This window comes from Electrophorus electricus, chromosome 14 (assembly GCF_041902795.1).
Source record: "Electrophorus electricus isolate QZ-2024a chromosome 14, ASM4190279v1, whole genome shotgun sequence".
In the NCBI taxonomy this organism is placed as follows: Eukaryota; Metazoa; Chordata; class Actinopteri; order Gymnotiformes; family Gymnotidae; genus Electrophorus; species Electrophorus electricus.
This window is the reverse complement of record NC_137510.1, coordinates 13,603,556-13,618,938: the sequence shown is the minus strand read 5'-3', so window position 1 is coordinate 13,618,938 and position 15,383 is coordinate 13,603,556. Positions and strand designations below refer to the sequence as shown.

The 15,383-nt window shown below is 39.2% G+C and overlaps 1 protein-coding gene across 7 annotated transcripts in view; it reads right to left on the bottom strand.

The window, feature by feature from the left end:
* Positions 1–15,383, bottom strand: part of tsnare1 (T-SNARE Domain Containing 1) — an 88,932-nt gene that overhangs the window by 674 nt on the left and 72,875 nt on the right. For 5 of the 7 annotated variants that reach the window (XM_027002398.3, XM_027002407.3, XM_081696490.1 and 2 more), the window contains 2 exons: positions 12,689–12,793; positions 1,739–2,228 (listed from right to left, as the gene is read on the bottom strand). In XM_027002398.3, coding sequence (XP_026858199.2) covers positions 12,698–12,793 — 96 coding nt within the window. In that variant the 3' untranslated portion in view covers positions 1,739–2,228; positions 12,689–12,697. Of the gene's footprint in view, positions 1–1,737; positions 2,229–5,150; positions 5,298–12,688; positions 12,794–15,383 lie in introns of those variants that run through there. The other 2 variants (XR_014116944.1, XM_081696492.1) reach the window with 2 other exon arrangements.

Below are 15,383 nucleotides of genomic sequence, written 5' to 3'. Positions count from 1 at the left end.
AATTTCTCACCATGGAGGGCTGTCTGATTCATGAGGCCTCGAGGAGCAATAACCCAGTGATTTATCCTCCACTAGCACACTCGCAAATGGGAGTGAGAGAGAGAGCCTAATGATGCACCATTCCTGCCACTTAGCCAATGTTTTAACATCCAAATAAAGATGGATTCATTGAGAAAAAACTCAACATCTTTGTGTCTCTATTTTTACCATTAGCTGACTGGTCAAAAAGTCTACAAATATCCATATGATATTTCTTAATGTTTTATTACTTTATCAGTAATGGTGTGTCATGGAACGCTCGCCTCCCACGAGGCACGTGGTTTGGCCAGCCACGTGCAGTGGGAGGACCTTCGTTTGTGGCCACGCCTGCACACACCTGCACCTGGTTTGTCTATGTGTATTTAATCCCACGTCAGGGTGTGCAGCGACGTTGGTTATTGTTGACGTAACGTGTTAATGTGGTGTGTTATTGTCAGTGTTGATGTTAAACGTTATATTCGTTATTGTTAGATGTATACGTGTTTATCGTCTTAGTGTTAACCGTTTCTTGTTTGTATTAATCGTGTGTGATTCTTGTGAGTGCCGTTAGTGTTCTATGTTAAATATTAATAAATGTACATCCCAGATGTTGGAGTCTGTGCGTCCTGCCCGTCGCCCTGCGGCACTCGGGCCACCCCACATTACATGCTGGTAAAGTGAGGTAAATTCTGTGTTAATTAAATACAGTGAAAAGCTCCAAATAACCAAATAATTATTTTAATCTATACAACTTGTTATATATTAATCTATACAAATCATCATTATCAGAATGAGGCTTCTTCTCATTTATTTTACTGAATATGCTGAATGAATCTTCTGCATTTGACCATGCAACAGATAATGACCACATTCATTCATATTTTTATTCATTTTTTAATTCCTTGCAGCATTCTGGTGTATTTGCACAATCCCCATATAATTGTGCTGCTTTGAAACAAACAGGCACTGTCTCTATTTTAGTAATCATTCAACAGAAAGTACTATAATTATTTTAAACAGAGATCAAATGTGTTACCATCTCTGTATGATATATTGAGGGAAAGATGTAAAGGATGTTGGCCTCATCTTGATTAGCTAATGGCTGAAATCCTGAGGCAATGACAAACCTGTCTTGTTTTTATGTCTTGAATCATCTTGAATTGGCATTTGCTGTGTGTCTGTGTGAGAATTCTGAGGGAGAAGGAAAACTTGAAGGAAGGGAAGGAAGTATTGATAAATATTTAAAATAATATCAGTTTCAATGAAGCTGTATAATTGTGATAACTGTATGATTGTAAGGTGTCATATAAAAAGAGGATATGGAGGGAGGGAAGTCTGACAGTATACTGTACCACTCTGAAACTCCCAAGTTCACTTTCTATATGTATTGGACTGGAATCTAAATAATGCTAAGAGGATTCTTCTGTACACATTCTATTAAATATCAACTAATGATGATTAACTAAAAGAGTGGATTGTTTAATCAACATAGGCCACCACTTATTCCAGACACAGAAATTGAAAAGAAAAATAATTTGCTCAGAAGCAGTTTTGCTAAGCCTTGACTGGCACAGGACAGATCCCAGCATGGTCATAATCAACTGTGGGACAGATTAAATCCTGCCAAACTCCGAGGAAGCTTGCAGTCCTGGCTTCATAGTGACCTTCACTTGTGTTAATGTAAATTGCTACTGAAGAAGAAAGCCGATGCTTTTATAATGTAACTTTTTTTATTCATCATATGATACAGATACACACATATTAGCAAAAATCCCTGCTCAAAGCTAAATCTGTTATTTCCAAAATAAGTATTTGACTTATTGTTACCATATATAAGATATTTTGTGCTCTAGGAAATGAATGCTATCACATTACTATTTAGCTGCAGTCCCTACAAGTACAAATAATAAACATCTAAAAAAAAATCTAATTTGTTCATGAAAAGTGCAGTGAAGCCTCAGGTCCATTTGCAGTATGTTCTTTGATTTGAGCTCAGTTTCAAATGGCAAGGAGCATTAATAACACAGTACAGTACAGAGCTAATTGAAAGCACTATAATCAACTAATATACCACACACACACACACACACACACACACACACACACACACACACACACAGATTCCCAAAACCAGGAGAGAGACAGGAGGTGTGACAGAGCGTATGGCCTGAGGAATGCTGGAGAGATTGAAGCAGTGCAGGAACTCAGATCTGTAGAAGAGAATCACAGCAAGAGGAAACAGGTCAAAGGACTGATATAGACAAATACATTACAGTATATCTCCAAGGCACATCCATGTCATATGCATCTACTTCTTCCACCCACATGACTTGGTTGCACCCTATATTTAAATTATCCTGAGCTTTGAAGAATATTTATGACTGGAAGTTAAAGCCTTAATTAAGTCCAGGCCAAAGTCCAACAAGTTCACAACAGAACTGTATCATTAATCATTACAGACCCAAGCTCCTCATTTTTATCTGAAACTATAATCAGCAAGTTCACCAACACAAAACAGATTCAAGATTAAAAATTTCTTTAATGTCATTCAACTATACACTTGTAAAAAGAGCTCATAACAGAACGAAAATACTTGGCATTTGGCTTTGTCATTTAAAACACGTTTAACTAAGTTAAACAAATCTGCTCTCATCAGCTACTGGTTTTCAAGGTGAATGGGAAATGTAGTGTAATGCATAGCAGCAGCTGATGGTTGTAGTTGACTAACACACAAAAATCCGAGGTGTAGCTCATTCAGATCCATTACAGAAAGTGTGTGTCATCTGTCAGCCTGTGGCTACAACATGGCTGAGTGAATGGGACAAAAAATGTCTGTAATGAAACAGCATCTGGGTCTTTCCTACCAGTTGCCTAATGCGTTTTTTAGCCTTTGTCCCATGACCATCTACTGAATATAGAAAATTAGTAGAATGTGCCTGTATTTAATCTAAGTACAAGACGCTTTATAATGTGAAAAATGATCAATCAGTTTACACCTCCTCCATCTATGCACCCCATTTCTCTTACTTCCGTTTATATCTAGTATTACTATTCTCTTAGACTGCGTGCATCATTACCTCTTTTTTTACACCACATGTCTACTGCCTGCCTCCCATTCCACTCAGAAGCAAACACACTTCACTTTCTGTCACTCTCTCTGCACTGCATTGCTTGGCTCTGCCAAGGGCTCAGGGTTACGTCCCAGCGTGTGATCAGGGACAATGCCTCTGACCAGGTAGCTCCTCGACCTGCTTCTCTTGCCTCTTAGTCAGGAAAAAAGAGCAAGAATGAGAGACAGAGAGAAAGAGAGAAAGAGGTAGAGAAAGACAGACAGGGATAAAGAGAGAGAAAAAGAAAGAGTAGCAGAGAGAAAGAAAGAGGCAGAGAGAAAGAGAGAGAAAGGCAGCACAATCCATGAAATGAGAGCATGGGGACTCACTGCCATTTTCTGAAGGAGTGATGGCCATGACGCATTTCTCACTACTGTCACTGCATCCCCCAGCCATGTCTCAGCGACCCACTCACACCCACATGCGCACTCAATCACACACACTTAATCTCACACACACACACAATATATGAAGTGTGTGATCTGCAGCACTGCAGACACAAAGCAAGGCTACAGGGACAGACTGTAAAGAGACACAGAAAATGGGTAAAATGTGGGAGGATGGTAGGCAATGAGAGGAGATACTCCAGTGAGTCTGCAAAGGCACTTCAGTCATACTATTTGTTTTTTTTCTCATGTGTATACAAATGGACAAATAAATAACATGTAATCATATATTTATGACCGCTTGGCCATAATGTGTTATGTAGGTTTGAGGTCTGAGCTGTCACTTAGATTTATAAATGTTTTGCTACATTTCTTTTGTTATCATACTGTATGACTACTAATTGTCATCTTTGTGAAAGTGCCACAATGGCTTACATACAGTTCAATATATATTTATTCCTCTACAGAGATTTAGTGTTCACAGCAATTGCTGCGAAATATTCCTTATTATTTCACATTACTGTTATCACACATTAGGTATTGCCATATGCCATAGTTTGTGACATTGTTTTAAAATCAGCAAAATAAGTGTGACTAATTTTATGCCTCATATGGATTTCTGAGATACCAACAAAAAGGAGGGGGTACATAATGATTAAGTGTGAACATGAAAAAAAGAAGTAGGAGTGAGAGAAGGAGCCAGAGGGGGAGGGAGGAGAGAAGTAGTAGAATGTCTGTGGTGTATTGGCTGATAAAAAGGAATCTGTCCATCAGATCTGATGTCACCATCTCTACTGCTCCACTGTGTGGGAATGTTGGCTGAGAACACTGAGTGGGAGGAGGGGGAGAAAGCAAGCGAGACTGGAGAGAAAAAGAGAGAGATGGAGGAGAAAGAAGTGAGAGAGGAAGAAGGAGGGAAACAGAGGGAAAGAAGGAGAGAAGGAGAGGGGAGAAAGAAAGAGAGAGGAGAGAGAGAGAGAGAAACTCACTGTTTGAATGGATGAAGGGGACTGAAAGGAGGGGGGAATCCTGGAGGAGGAAGGGGCAACAGTGAGGGGAAGAACACCTGCTTTGAAGCGACAGAGATCAGAGGGCACTCTCCTCTCAGGCTGCTTCTCAGGCCAAGACACAGACTCTACTTGCTATATCCACATCAAAGCCTGTCTCTTTGCCACGGCAGGGAGGATCTCCCCCAGCATCCACCAACTCCCAGTTCTCTGCCTGCTTGCCAGCTATACTTCCGCCCACAAGCCCAGTGCACTAAACCTCACAGAGAGGAAGGGGGAGTTAGAGAGCCTCCTCAATCACTATCAAGCTCAAAATAACATGGTAGGACAAAAGACAGAAATCGAACACTGGCTAAACACATGTGAACAGATTTGATACAGAGACCATGTGACTTTATCCTTTAATTCATAATTATTCATCTGATCATAAAGGTCTTCAAAATAATAAGTACCAAGAAATACCAAGGAATTCCAAGGAATTCCAAGGAATCAGCACTTAACACATTTAAAAAAAAAACAAAAAACTAGACATCATGTGATAGAGAAGTTAAACACTGCTTAGGGTAACTCAGAGAGGACAGATGGAACCGTATCATCTGCAGGCATTTCCAGAACTAACGTCCAGGTACCTTGTGTTGAGAATTTTTAGAAGACACAGTCCAACATAGTTTCCCCAGCTCCTAGGATGGTGTAGGACACACCAGGCTGCAGCCTTCAAACTGACAGCCTTGGAAGGGCCGTCTCTCTGCTTGCCAATCTGCCTATTTTATTTTGCTCTGCAATTAAAAAAAAGTAAAATTAAAAAAAGATCCTCGACTCTTAAAGGAAGCGGAAAGTCAAGCTGGTTGTGATGCTTTCCACCCTGAACACCGTCAGCCCCGCTCTTCCCATCGGAGTGTGAGCAGTTTCGAATGAGGAGCTCAGTGCTGATCAGGCTGCTGTAGTGACAGCTTGAGCTTTCAGCTGGGGAACATGGGGAGCCTAACACATTAAGGCGACCAATCAGCTTTAGGTAATCCTAGCTCTTCCTGGAGACACAGGCAGGAGGAGGAATTAGATGAGGGTGCATCACTCACTGGGAGAAACCACTGGGAGAAACATATACATGAAGGACAAAACTGTTTTCTGTCTTCTTTTTCATGTCTTCTTTTGTCGATACATATTTTTAAATTCGTTCTCTGTAATCTACTGATATCATACAGAGATTTCGTTTTGGGACTCCGTACACTCCCAGCTTCCTTGTCACATGACATTACCTGACATGGATGTGGCAGTGATTGCTGTTCTCCTACACTAGTGCCTGTAATCCCCACTAGCAAAGTTTAGAATAAGCTGACAGCACCAAAAAGATAAATAAAGGATTTTCACATTTCATCCTGTACTAGATAATTGCATTTTCTTTCATCCTTTACCTCCAACACAGTTGGCAAATCCAGGTCTTTTCCTATGTCACAATCATCTGGTACAGAAAAATAACATTTAAATACTTTTATTGTTTAGTCTGTTTTTAAAAGAATACTTTGAAAGTCACTTTTAATCACTAACTAATCAATTAATATCCCAAACCACATATACTGAAAACAATATTTATTTATTTAAATATTTATTTATTACTGACAAAAAAATGCATTTCTTAATAATAAAGAACAACAACAACAACAAATAGGGTACTGATATTGACTATGAGTGCAACCACAGTCAAAAAGTGAACTCAGAAACTTCTCTCACTCAGAGAAGAGAGTGACTAATGTCTTGCATTACATTTGTTGTTTATTCCTGCCTGGAAGCAGTGAAATAACCCTATTAAATCAAGTAGTCACCTCCCCTCATTAATCTCAATGCAGCATACTAGTTTCTCAAAGCTAATGTGGTTTGGAATTTGCATGAAGCAAGTTTACCCACAAAGCTTTGTCTAAGGAGATTTGTCTAAGAAAAGTCCAGATAGAGAGCTTTGTCCTAGACATGTATTAACCTTACTAGATCTAAGGCAATATACCGAACTCTAACACCAGAGTGTTTCCTTCCTCTGTTTAATGTCTGCCACTCTATGGGAACAGTAATATGTATTAAGAAGTGCTTCATAATTTAAACTATTTAAACAAAATTTTAAAGAATTAGTGAGGATCTCAATGAGGATGGCCTTATCTTGTGATTACTGTTTTCATTTTCAGCATATTGTACAAATGAAGATGAAGTGTTCACTCCTGAAGGATTGTGGGCACAGCAAGTTGGTGAAGAAGAACTGAGATAACTCCAAACCTGTACTCTTTGCCATCACAGTTTTGAGACACAGGTTTGACAATATAATTAAATTACATATATATGGAATAGCCTGTAACAGATAGCCCAAATGTGATCCTAAAACAGGTAAAACTAGCAGTACTGTAACGTGCTGAAAGGACATGAACATACTGGCTGAATAATTGGCACCATACTTTCTCAGTTATGAAGATTTCAACTAAACATAATTATAAAACTCCAGAGAATTTTTTTTTATAACCTTAGTCTGGAATGTCTAAATCAGGTTCAGAGTCACCTAACATGGTGTAAGGCAAATCACTGGTTGGACCAAAGTGTTACTTCTTCTCAAAAAAGCCAGCATCACTAGGCTCCCATTCCACCTGCTGCAAGCGTGGAGTCAGCACACCTGCACCTTATGGGCTAATGAGTGAGGGCATCAGAACAAGCTCCAGAAGAGAGGGCCCAGGGATAGGGAGCAGCTATGTGGTGCAAGGTAAGAACTCTAATGATTGCTGTCTTCTCTGACACCTTCCACAGAGTAAGCCAGACATGGGAGAGTCCATTGCTGTACCAACTTGTGTTTGTTTGGTGTTGGAGATGCAAGACTAAAGTTAAAGGTTAAAGTTTTAAGTTAACAAGTATTCTTAAATTAATTGTTTGGCAATAATCAATAATCAATATAATTTTACACTTAGCAGTCGATTAGACCACATGATTGGTGCATTTATTAGTTTTGCACTGGTTCTATGAAACTAATGAAGCTAGCAAGTACTGGAAGCTGTTTCACCAGAAACCTTTCATAAATACATAGCCAGATCTTTATTTAGTTACTTTAAGCAACAATGTTAGGCTATGTAAGCTATGTTTTGAATAACTAATTTGATAAATAGTTCATAACTCATAGACTTCTGGTACAGTTTCTCCTTCAAATGTAGAAAGTGATAATGATTAACCCTCCCCGTAAAGCCTCACAATAAAATTCAAATGAGAGCTCACTAACCAGTAGTCTACTGACAATGTCCAATTGTTGATCTATGCAAATATGATATTTGATATGATGTTTGACATTTGCTTATTCTACAACAAATCAACTGGCTTCACACTGCCATAAATTAACTGTGAGAATGACTGGTCATGACAGTAAATGGCTGTATCATGTCAGAAGTGGAACAAAGTGTATTACATACTGATGACAAACAAACCGAAAATACACTTTTGACTTTGTTAGATTTCACGTTTAATACTCTAAGTCATCCCATTACTATTCTGGCACTTTTTTCATTTTGGATTTTCTTCCTCTCATCTTTGCAGTGTCTTAACATGGATCCCAGCTCTGTGTTGTCAGCTTGCCTTTTTAAATTCATTTGAATAAGCCTCTTTTTTTTTCTTGAGCCTGTCTGCTCTGTTTCACTGCTCTGACTAAATCAGCTTTAGCAGCTAAATATAAAAATGTTGCTTGTGTGTTAATTCTTAAATATTTATCAAGGTGCTTGAAATACATTTTCATCCTTGTTGAAGTATTCACTGAGAGAAAAGCCACAGAACATACACATTGCATGAAAGCTCTCACAAAATAAGTGGCCTTCAAAAAGACTTTGACAGTGAATTTTGTTTCACCCTCTTTTAATCCTTGATTATGTTGATTTAGTAGTTTTGGGTCTAACCTAGTTCTGAACTAGCATTTCTAATGGACAATCCTTACTGACCAACCAAAGTACAAGACCAGGCTCAATCCATTAAAATGAACAAATTAATTAAGTGAATGAATGAATGAACATGGGAGCAAGTAAGTGAGCTCCAATAAAAAACAACTAATGAAACTAACACTAAATAAATAAATAAATAAATGAGCAATAAAATTAACAAAATCCGAAATCTTCTCAAAGCCATGTTAGGGAATTCATTTTGAGGTGGTTGGAAATGCTGAATATGTAAATAACAGACTGACTAAATAATGTGAAAAGAGAAAAAGATAGAATAAAGAGGTGGTGAAAAGGCTTGTGCCTGCCAAGAAAAGCCAGCGATCAGCTGGTGCTTATAACACCAAGCATAAAGCTGTGAGAGCAAGCTGTTTGTGTCATTAGTCAAACTTTGCATTTTGAAAACAACACAAAACTGTCAAAGGCAACGCCCTTATCTCACCCTCAAAAAGTAAAAGGTGGAAAATATTCAACAAATGTTAATGCATTCTGAAAACATCATCCATATGATGCTTGGACATTATCATGCTCTGTGCTGGTTATGAACTTAATATTAAGGCCAGATGACAGGTGAAGTTTACCTGTCTCCATAGAGCCCACTAAATCACATTAAAAACCACCCCACAAATAATAGTTTAAAGAAATTCAAATAAAATGGAGATCAAAACCACCTAATACCATCTGCCAGTACCGCATGCAGCATTTCTGCCTGCACACACTGCATAGATAAAAGCAGTGGGTGAGAAAGGAGTTTTAAAAGGATCATGAGGGTTCTTGGAGGTAAACATTAGAAGGTGGGGTGGCCTGCATGCTGTCCTGCTGAAGCATACCTCTGCGGTGGGGCTGCTCGTCTGTCCTTTCACTCAGCGACTACGTCTGAAAACGCACAGGGCAGAGTCGGAGGGAGCAGTGGTGACTAGCACAGATGCATTCCTTCCTGCTAATCCCACACTCAGTGGTCAGCTTCTGACTTGATAAGGGTCAAGCTGAGACTTCGCCCAGCCATGCAGACCTGTGCCAGGTATGCCCAGGGAAGCATGTTGGCCACATGCCCTTCTGTTCAGAGGCATCTGCCTTTGTGAAGTAGGGGAGTGTTTCTGGGTTTGTGTGTCTGTGTGTGTGTATCTCTTTTAAGACAGTTGGACAAAAATAGAGGGGAAAAAAAGCATGGGAAATAACAGAGCAGCTGTAATGTACATAATACCACTGCAATTCTACACTTGTAGAAGTTTACTTCATAAGATACTGCTGAGTATAAAACATGCATTTAGTGATTTCACTGTGCATATACAATCTCAGTTTAATTTCAGGTGGAAAAAAGATCAACCTGGTCAGCAATATAAATAATTTCAATCGTGCATGTGTGTTTGTGTGTGTGTGTGTGTGTGTGTGTGTGTGTAACATATGTAACATGTTTAAGAGTCATGTGAGTACTCCACATGCTTGCAGAGACTATTGCTGCTTGCTCCCTCATTGGCTGACATGAGTGACTAATCTGCGTATTTTTGTTAGCATTATAGCAACTTTGTATATATAAAATGGTACATCTTTACACTTCATAATACTTGCTGAAGTGAAGTACAGATCAGTTATTTTAGGTGCAACAATCGCTCATACTGACTAATAGACAGTGTAGCCTATTCCTACAGTTTTACATCATGGTCTGCAAATTAGAGCTGAAAAGAGCAATAGCCATTTGTCACACCATTAAGGGTTCATTTTTAGCAGCCTAGTGACTGCATGAACTAGGGCCAGTCCCTCATTGCCCCTGATTTTAACAGATCTGCACGCTACAGTTAGCACATGGCACTGACATGCATATTGAAGAATATCTCCCCCCCAAATGACTCTGTAAACAAGATGTGAGGGCAGCACTGGTAACATAATTCGTAGGAATAAGTGTCAGGGTGCAGTTATTGCGTTATTTAGTGTGCCATAAAGCGCCAGGCTATTGATTTGAGAGGCGAAGCAGCTCCCCAGTTATTTCTGTCATTGCCACTCTCATTAAACTGATATATTAGGCTCTGTGCTTTCCCCTCTGCCTTTGTGTCTCAGAAAAGGCCTCTTTCTCTTGTTCTTCCCTGCTTTGCTTTGTTGGTCCTCTTTTGTTTCTTCCTTGTTGTTCCTTGTTGTGCCTCTTTCAGGGAGCTCTTAAAGTATACCGGTATCTGTTACCGATATTATCATTATATTTTACTAATATTTGTTTTTATTTGGAGTACTAAATAATGAATGATCTTTAATACATGATCTTTGCAACATCCCTCAAAACACACCACTTGTAGCAGCACCCAGCACAACAGTGTGAGCAACTTGGCTTAAGCAGCAGAGAAACAGAATGAACAACACAACATGAAAAGAATGAATAAAGCAGGCTATCAGCAGAGCTGCATGTTTTGTGCTTAGATACATTCAGAACTGTTAATTCTGGATAAATCCATACTAGTTTTGGAGCAGGATCCCTGTAAACAGTGGACTGGCTAGTACTCCCAGGCTTACAACAGAATCTGGGATGGCAAAGTACCAGACATTATTGCTCAGGCTGCCACCCCAACCCTTTCCTCACACACTGCACAGAGCCTGCACTGAAATCCCATCTCCACTGCAAATATGATTTTGTACACATTGCTTCACCAATCTCAAAAACCAGTAATGCGTAACCTTAGGGAGTTGACCTGGAGTAGATAACTGGAGGATGTATGCCAAAGCTCTTTAGTCAAGGAATGAGGGAAGACCAACAAGTGACCAGGCTGAAAAAGCAGAATATTAATATTCAAGAATGGACCCTGCTTAGGCAGAACAGAGTCCTAGTGCAATATACACTATATACGTTGTATTTTTCATTCAGTAATATCAAGACTCTGAATCATTTCAAAAACTACTTATTGACATTGAAGTACATCAAAGTCACATCAAACTAATATACTTATAACTATCAATTCTTCCTATCAATGTTTATGACAATGTAATGTTAAATCTTCCTCAGTGTGCCTTGAATGCATAAAGCACTTTGCAAAAGATGAGATCTTGAAGCCAAAGTTCAAACAAGTTTTTCTCTCTTTTAATGCCATTTTACAAACAGCAGTTAAGAGCTAGTTAATTAAAGATGTTATCTGGCTTCACGTTCAGATGAAGTGCAGAATAGGAGGTGTATGGGACATTCATAAGATAGAGAGAGGAAAAGAGAGTGAGAGAGGAGACTAGGAGCGAAGAAGCATGTATTTGAGTGGAAGTGAAAATAGAGCGGAAGTAGTACTGGAATAGAGAGACAGAGCAAGAGAGGTCAGAAGTAAGTGGCATAGAAAGAGAGAGAGAGAGAGAGAGAGCAAAAGACAGAAAAATTATCAAAGAGAAAAAGATACAAAAGTGGACAGAGACAGAAGAGCAGAGAGTATGTATGTAAGTTAAAGGGAAAAGTTAAAATGGAGTGGTAGTAATATTCGAGCAGTGGAATGTGGGTAGAGAGAGATAGAGAGGGTTAAAGAGAGATAGGAGGGAGAGAGAGAAAGAAAGGGAGAGGGAGACAGAGAGGGAGAGAGACAAGCAGCACAGGTTATCTAGAGGGAGAGCGGAAGAAGGGTGTACACTGATGGATATGTGGAAGAGTCCAGCCTGCACCTCAGTCTGCTCTCCCACGGGAAGATTAACATCTCATCTCTCACCTCACAGAAACCAGTTCAGTCCGCCACTAGTCTGCTAGCTTCTCACCCTCACTTATCGATCATGAGGCTATGAATGAAGTGAAGGAATAAACCAAAGCCACTTGCCCAGAAATGAATAGTAATGCTGAAGTGAAAGAAAGTAGGTTAAATTGGCCTTGTGCCATTACCAAAATGAGGTAATCCATGTCATAAATAGAAATATCACACATGGATGAAAAGGAGATTCCCTGAATCACTTTGTCTGGAAAAAAGGTCTTTAGAGTGACAAATGCAATGCTGATATAATATCATAGGGTACATAAGTCAAGAGTTTCTTTTCAGTTAGAAAATTGTTGCAGCTTTCTATGGTACTTTGGCAAACCTTATATTAATTTAGAATAATTAGTGGCTATCACAGTAAATAAAATGTTACCTATTTTAAAATGAACATAGCATACTGTCTTTGTACGTGCACTAGTATCCTGGAAATGATTCAGGTTGCCAATGAAAAGGGCTATTCCCTTATTTAACTTATTTTCGTTGTTCTCTGTATTGATGAACAGCAGATGCAGGTGGATGGCTTACCTACTGCTCTCATTTCCTGACTGACACAATGATGATGATGATCAGAAGAGTCAAAATGAAAGACCCAGCTATGAGCAGATAGCACTTCCTCCTTCTCAGCTGCCTCTGTGGAAGGAAAGAAGAGGGGGATATAAGATGATCCTTTCTGTAATAGCATGTGGACAGTGAAGGACCTGACATAACTTGCATATGGTAATTTCATTCTGATCTCCTTGGTTACTGTCAAGTCAGATCCACATTTGTAGAAAATTATCTGTTTCATTACAAATGGAATGAAACACATGTACATATGGAAATGCTCTCAGGAAGAACATTAAAGTGGACCACAGTATTGATTCTAGATAGGTTCCACATTGCAAAATGTCCAAACATAAGTTTTATGTCATAGTTTTCCAAGTTAATTCAGGTGCAGTTGTTGCCGTTGAAAAAATTCCCAAACATGAGGTCCCATAGCTATTGAAAGAGCATGAGTGGACCGATATACACCTCTGTTTATGAACACATTAATTGTTCATATAACCCCTTCTGCTTTTCATGCTGTGCCCTCTTCCCCTGATAAGTGTTTACTGTTGTGGATTTTCTTTTTTAGAGAATGCCACAAGTGTTATTTGGATATTAACTGCTTCAAACCATTTCTCTTCATGGGAAATGAGTGCCCCCTGCCTCTGCATTATTTTGTCAGGTTTTTAAATTAAGCCTGTACCCAAGACATTCAACAGCCAACTACAAATATATTAATAAAAATTTGAGTAAATATATTTGTGCGCTGAGTAGATGTATTTAAATATATATTTTTATACTTGACTGCGCAGGCAGCACCCGTGTTTGGGAGCTGAGAGGGAGCACAGACTCTATGATGTTTTGAAACACTTTTCTTCTTCGCTTTTTTTCCCCTTCGTTTCCTGCTACAAAGCCAGTGAGAGCGGCAGGACTAGACCAGAGCTGAGCTGGAGTCTTTAAGTCCTGACGCGCTTCAAAGCGCGAAGAGCAATTCATCTTCTTATCTTAGACTGGAAACAGGCTTTCTATGTGGAAAGAGAGAGAGAGAGGGAAGAAGAGGAGGGGGGAGCAAAAAACTGCTGTCGAGTAATTTTCCGTTTAAACGTTCCACTCCACAACAATTTGCATAAGCAGCCCTGCGTCTGTGATAAGAAGATTGGTAATTTTCAAAGGCTCTGTGGGATTGAGAATTAAAAGCCTCTCTCTGCTATCTCCTCTCTTGCAGCTGGTCACCACAGATTCCCGGGCTTCTTTCTTACATTTCCTCCTAAACTAACTTACTTTCTCTCTCTCTCTCTCTCTCTCTCTCTCTCTCTCTCTCTCTCTCTCTCTCTTCTCTCTCTCTCTCTCTCTCTCCTCTCTCTCTCTCTCTCTCTCTCTTCTCTCTCTCTCTCTCTCTCTCTCTCTCTCTCTCTCTCTCCCTCCCTCCCTCCCTCTCCCAGAGCAGACTCCTTGTGCTGCTTCTCGCTCTGTGTCATCCTGGCTTCCACTGTCATTCACCAGAAACAAGAAAATAAGAAAATGAATAAGGTGAAAGGGAACAGAAAAAGAGCTTTGCACAACAAAAGAACTGATGCTCTTTTTTACAGCAGGAATTTCCCCCACATTGGGGAAAAGGGAGACATGATTATGATGAGGTGTGGAGAATCCTGGGAGAAGCAGCAGCATGGGGTGGAGTGAATGCCTTTACTTATTTTGTACAGCATGGCCATAATTTAATTTTGTGAATGAACTTTTTTTTAAACAAGCATTTGATTAAGGTTGCATTATTAACACTCACTCATTATTTGAGTAAAGGCTTCAAAGGAGTACAAACTTCTGATAATATTGAATTTTACTCATGGGAACAATTTAGATTGAAAAAGGATGTCAACATGAGTTTCTGCCACTTGGGCAACTATAGCAAGCTCTTTCTCCACTGCATGTAAATAGATAATATATACATTTGCATTTCAGAACAACCCAAAATAAGCATTCCTCACCATTCATTACCATGGTAATACAGTGGGGAAAATTTCCACCCCAGTGTAGAAGTCAGGTCATAATACTCACAATACAACAAAAGTTTGATTATGTTGCTTTATGCTCCAGAATTTAAAAGCATAAACAGGGAATGAACCCTTGATAAAAGAAGAGCAGCAAATTCAAATGTTATCATTTTCACTTTATTCTGCTTTTCTAGATGTTAGTAGTTTTTTGCTGTTTAGAGAGAACAGAAAGGTATACATTTTATAACAAACATGGCATATATTAATGATTTGAATGAAAAGGGAAATGCGAGTACCTAAGACATCTACATCTGATCTCCATTCATGCTGGGAAGAGTAAGCCATACAGTTGTATAGAGCCATATTTAACATCTCCTGAACATTTTGCGATTGTGACTTATAGATTCCAGCTGAGGTGTCCGTAGGGAAAGCTATTTACCTTGTGTGACATGTGAAATCTCTTCATAATACCATAACAATGTGGCAGAATGATTACTGACATAATGTTATTCTGCCTTTATCTCATCTTCTTGGAAAATTGGAGGTCCGTAAAATAAGTAATGTTTGCAGTGCTACTGCCTTGCTTGTAATCGGCTTATGTACAATTTGCATAAAAATTCGGTCCCAGTCTAGCTGATTATGATGTTTAGAAGGCATGGCAAATAAACACTGACTTGTGGTTCTGCTCTGCACTGCAGTTTTGCAGT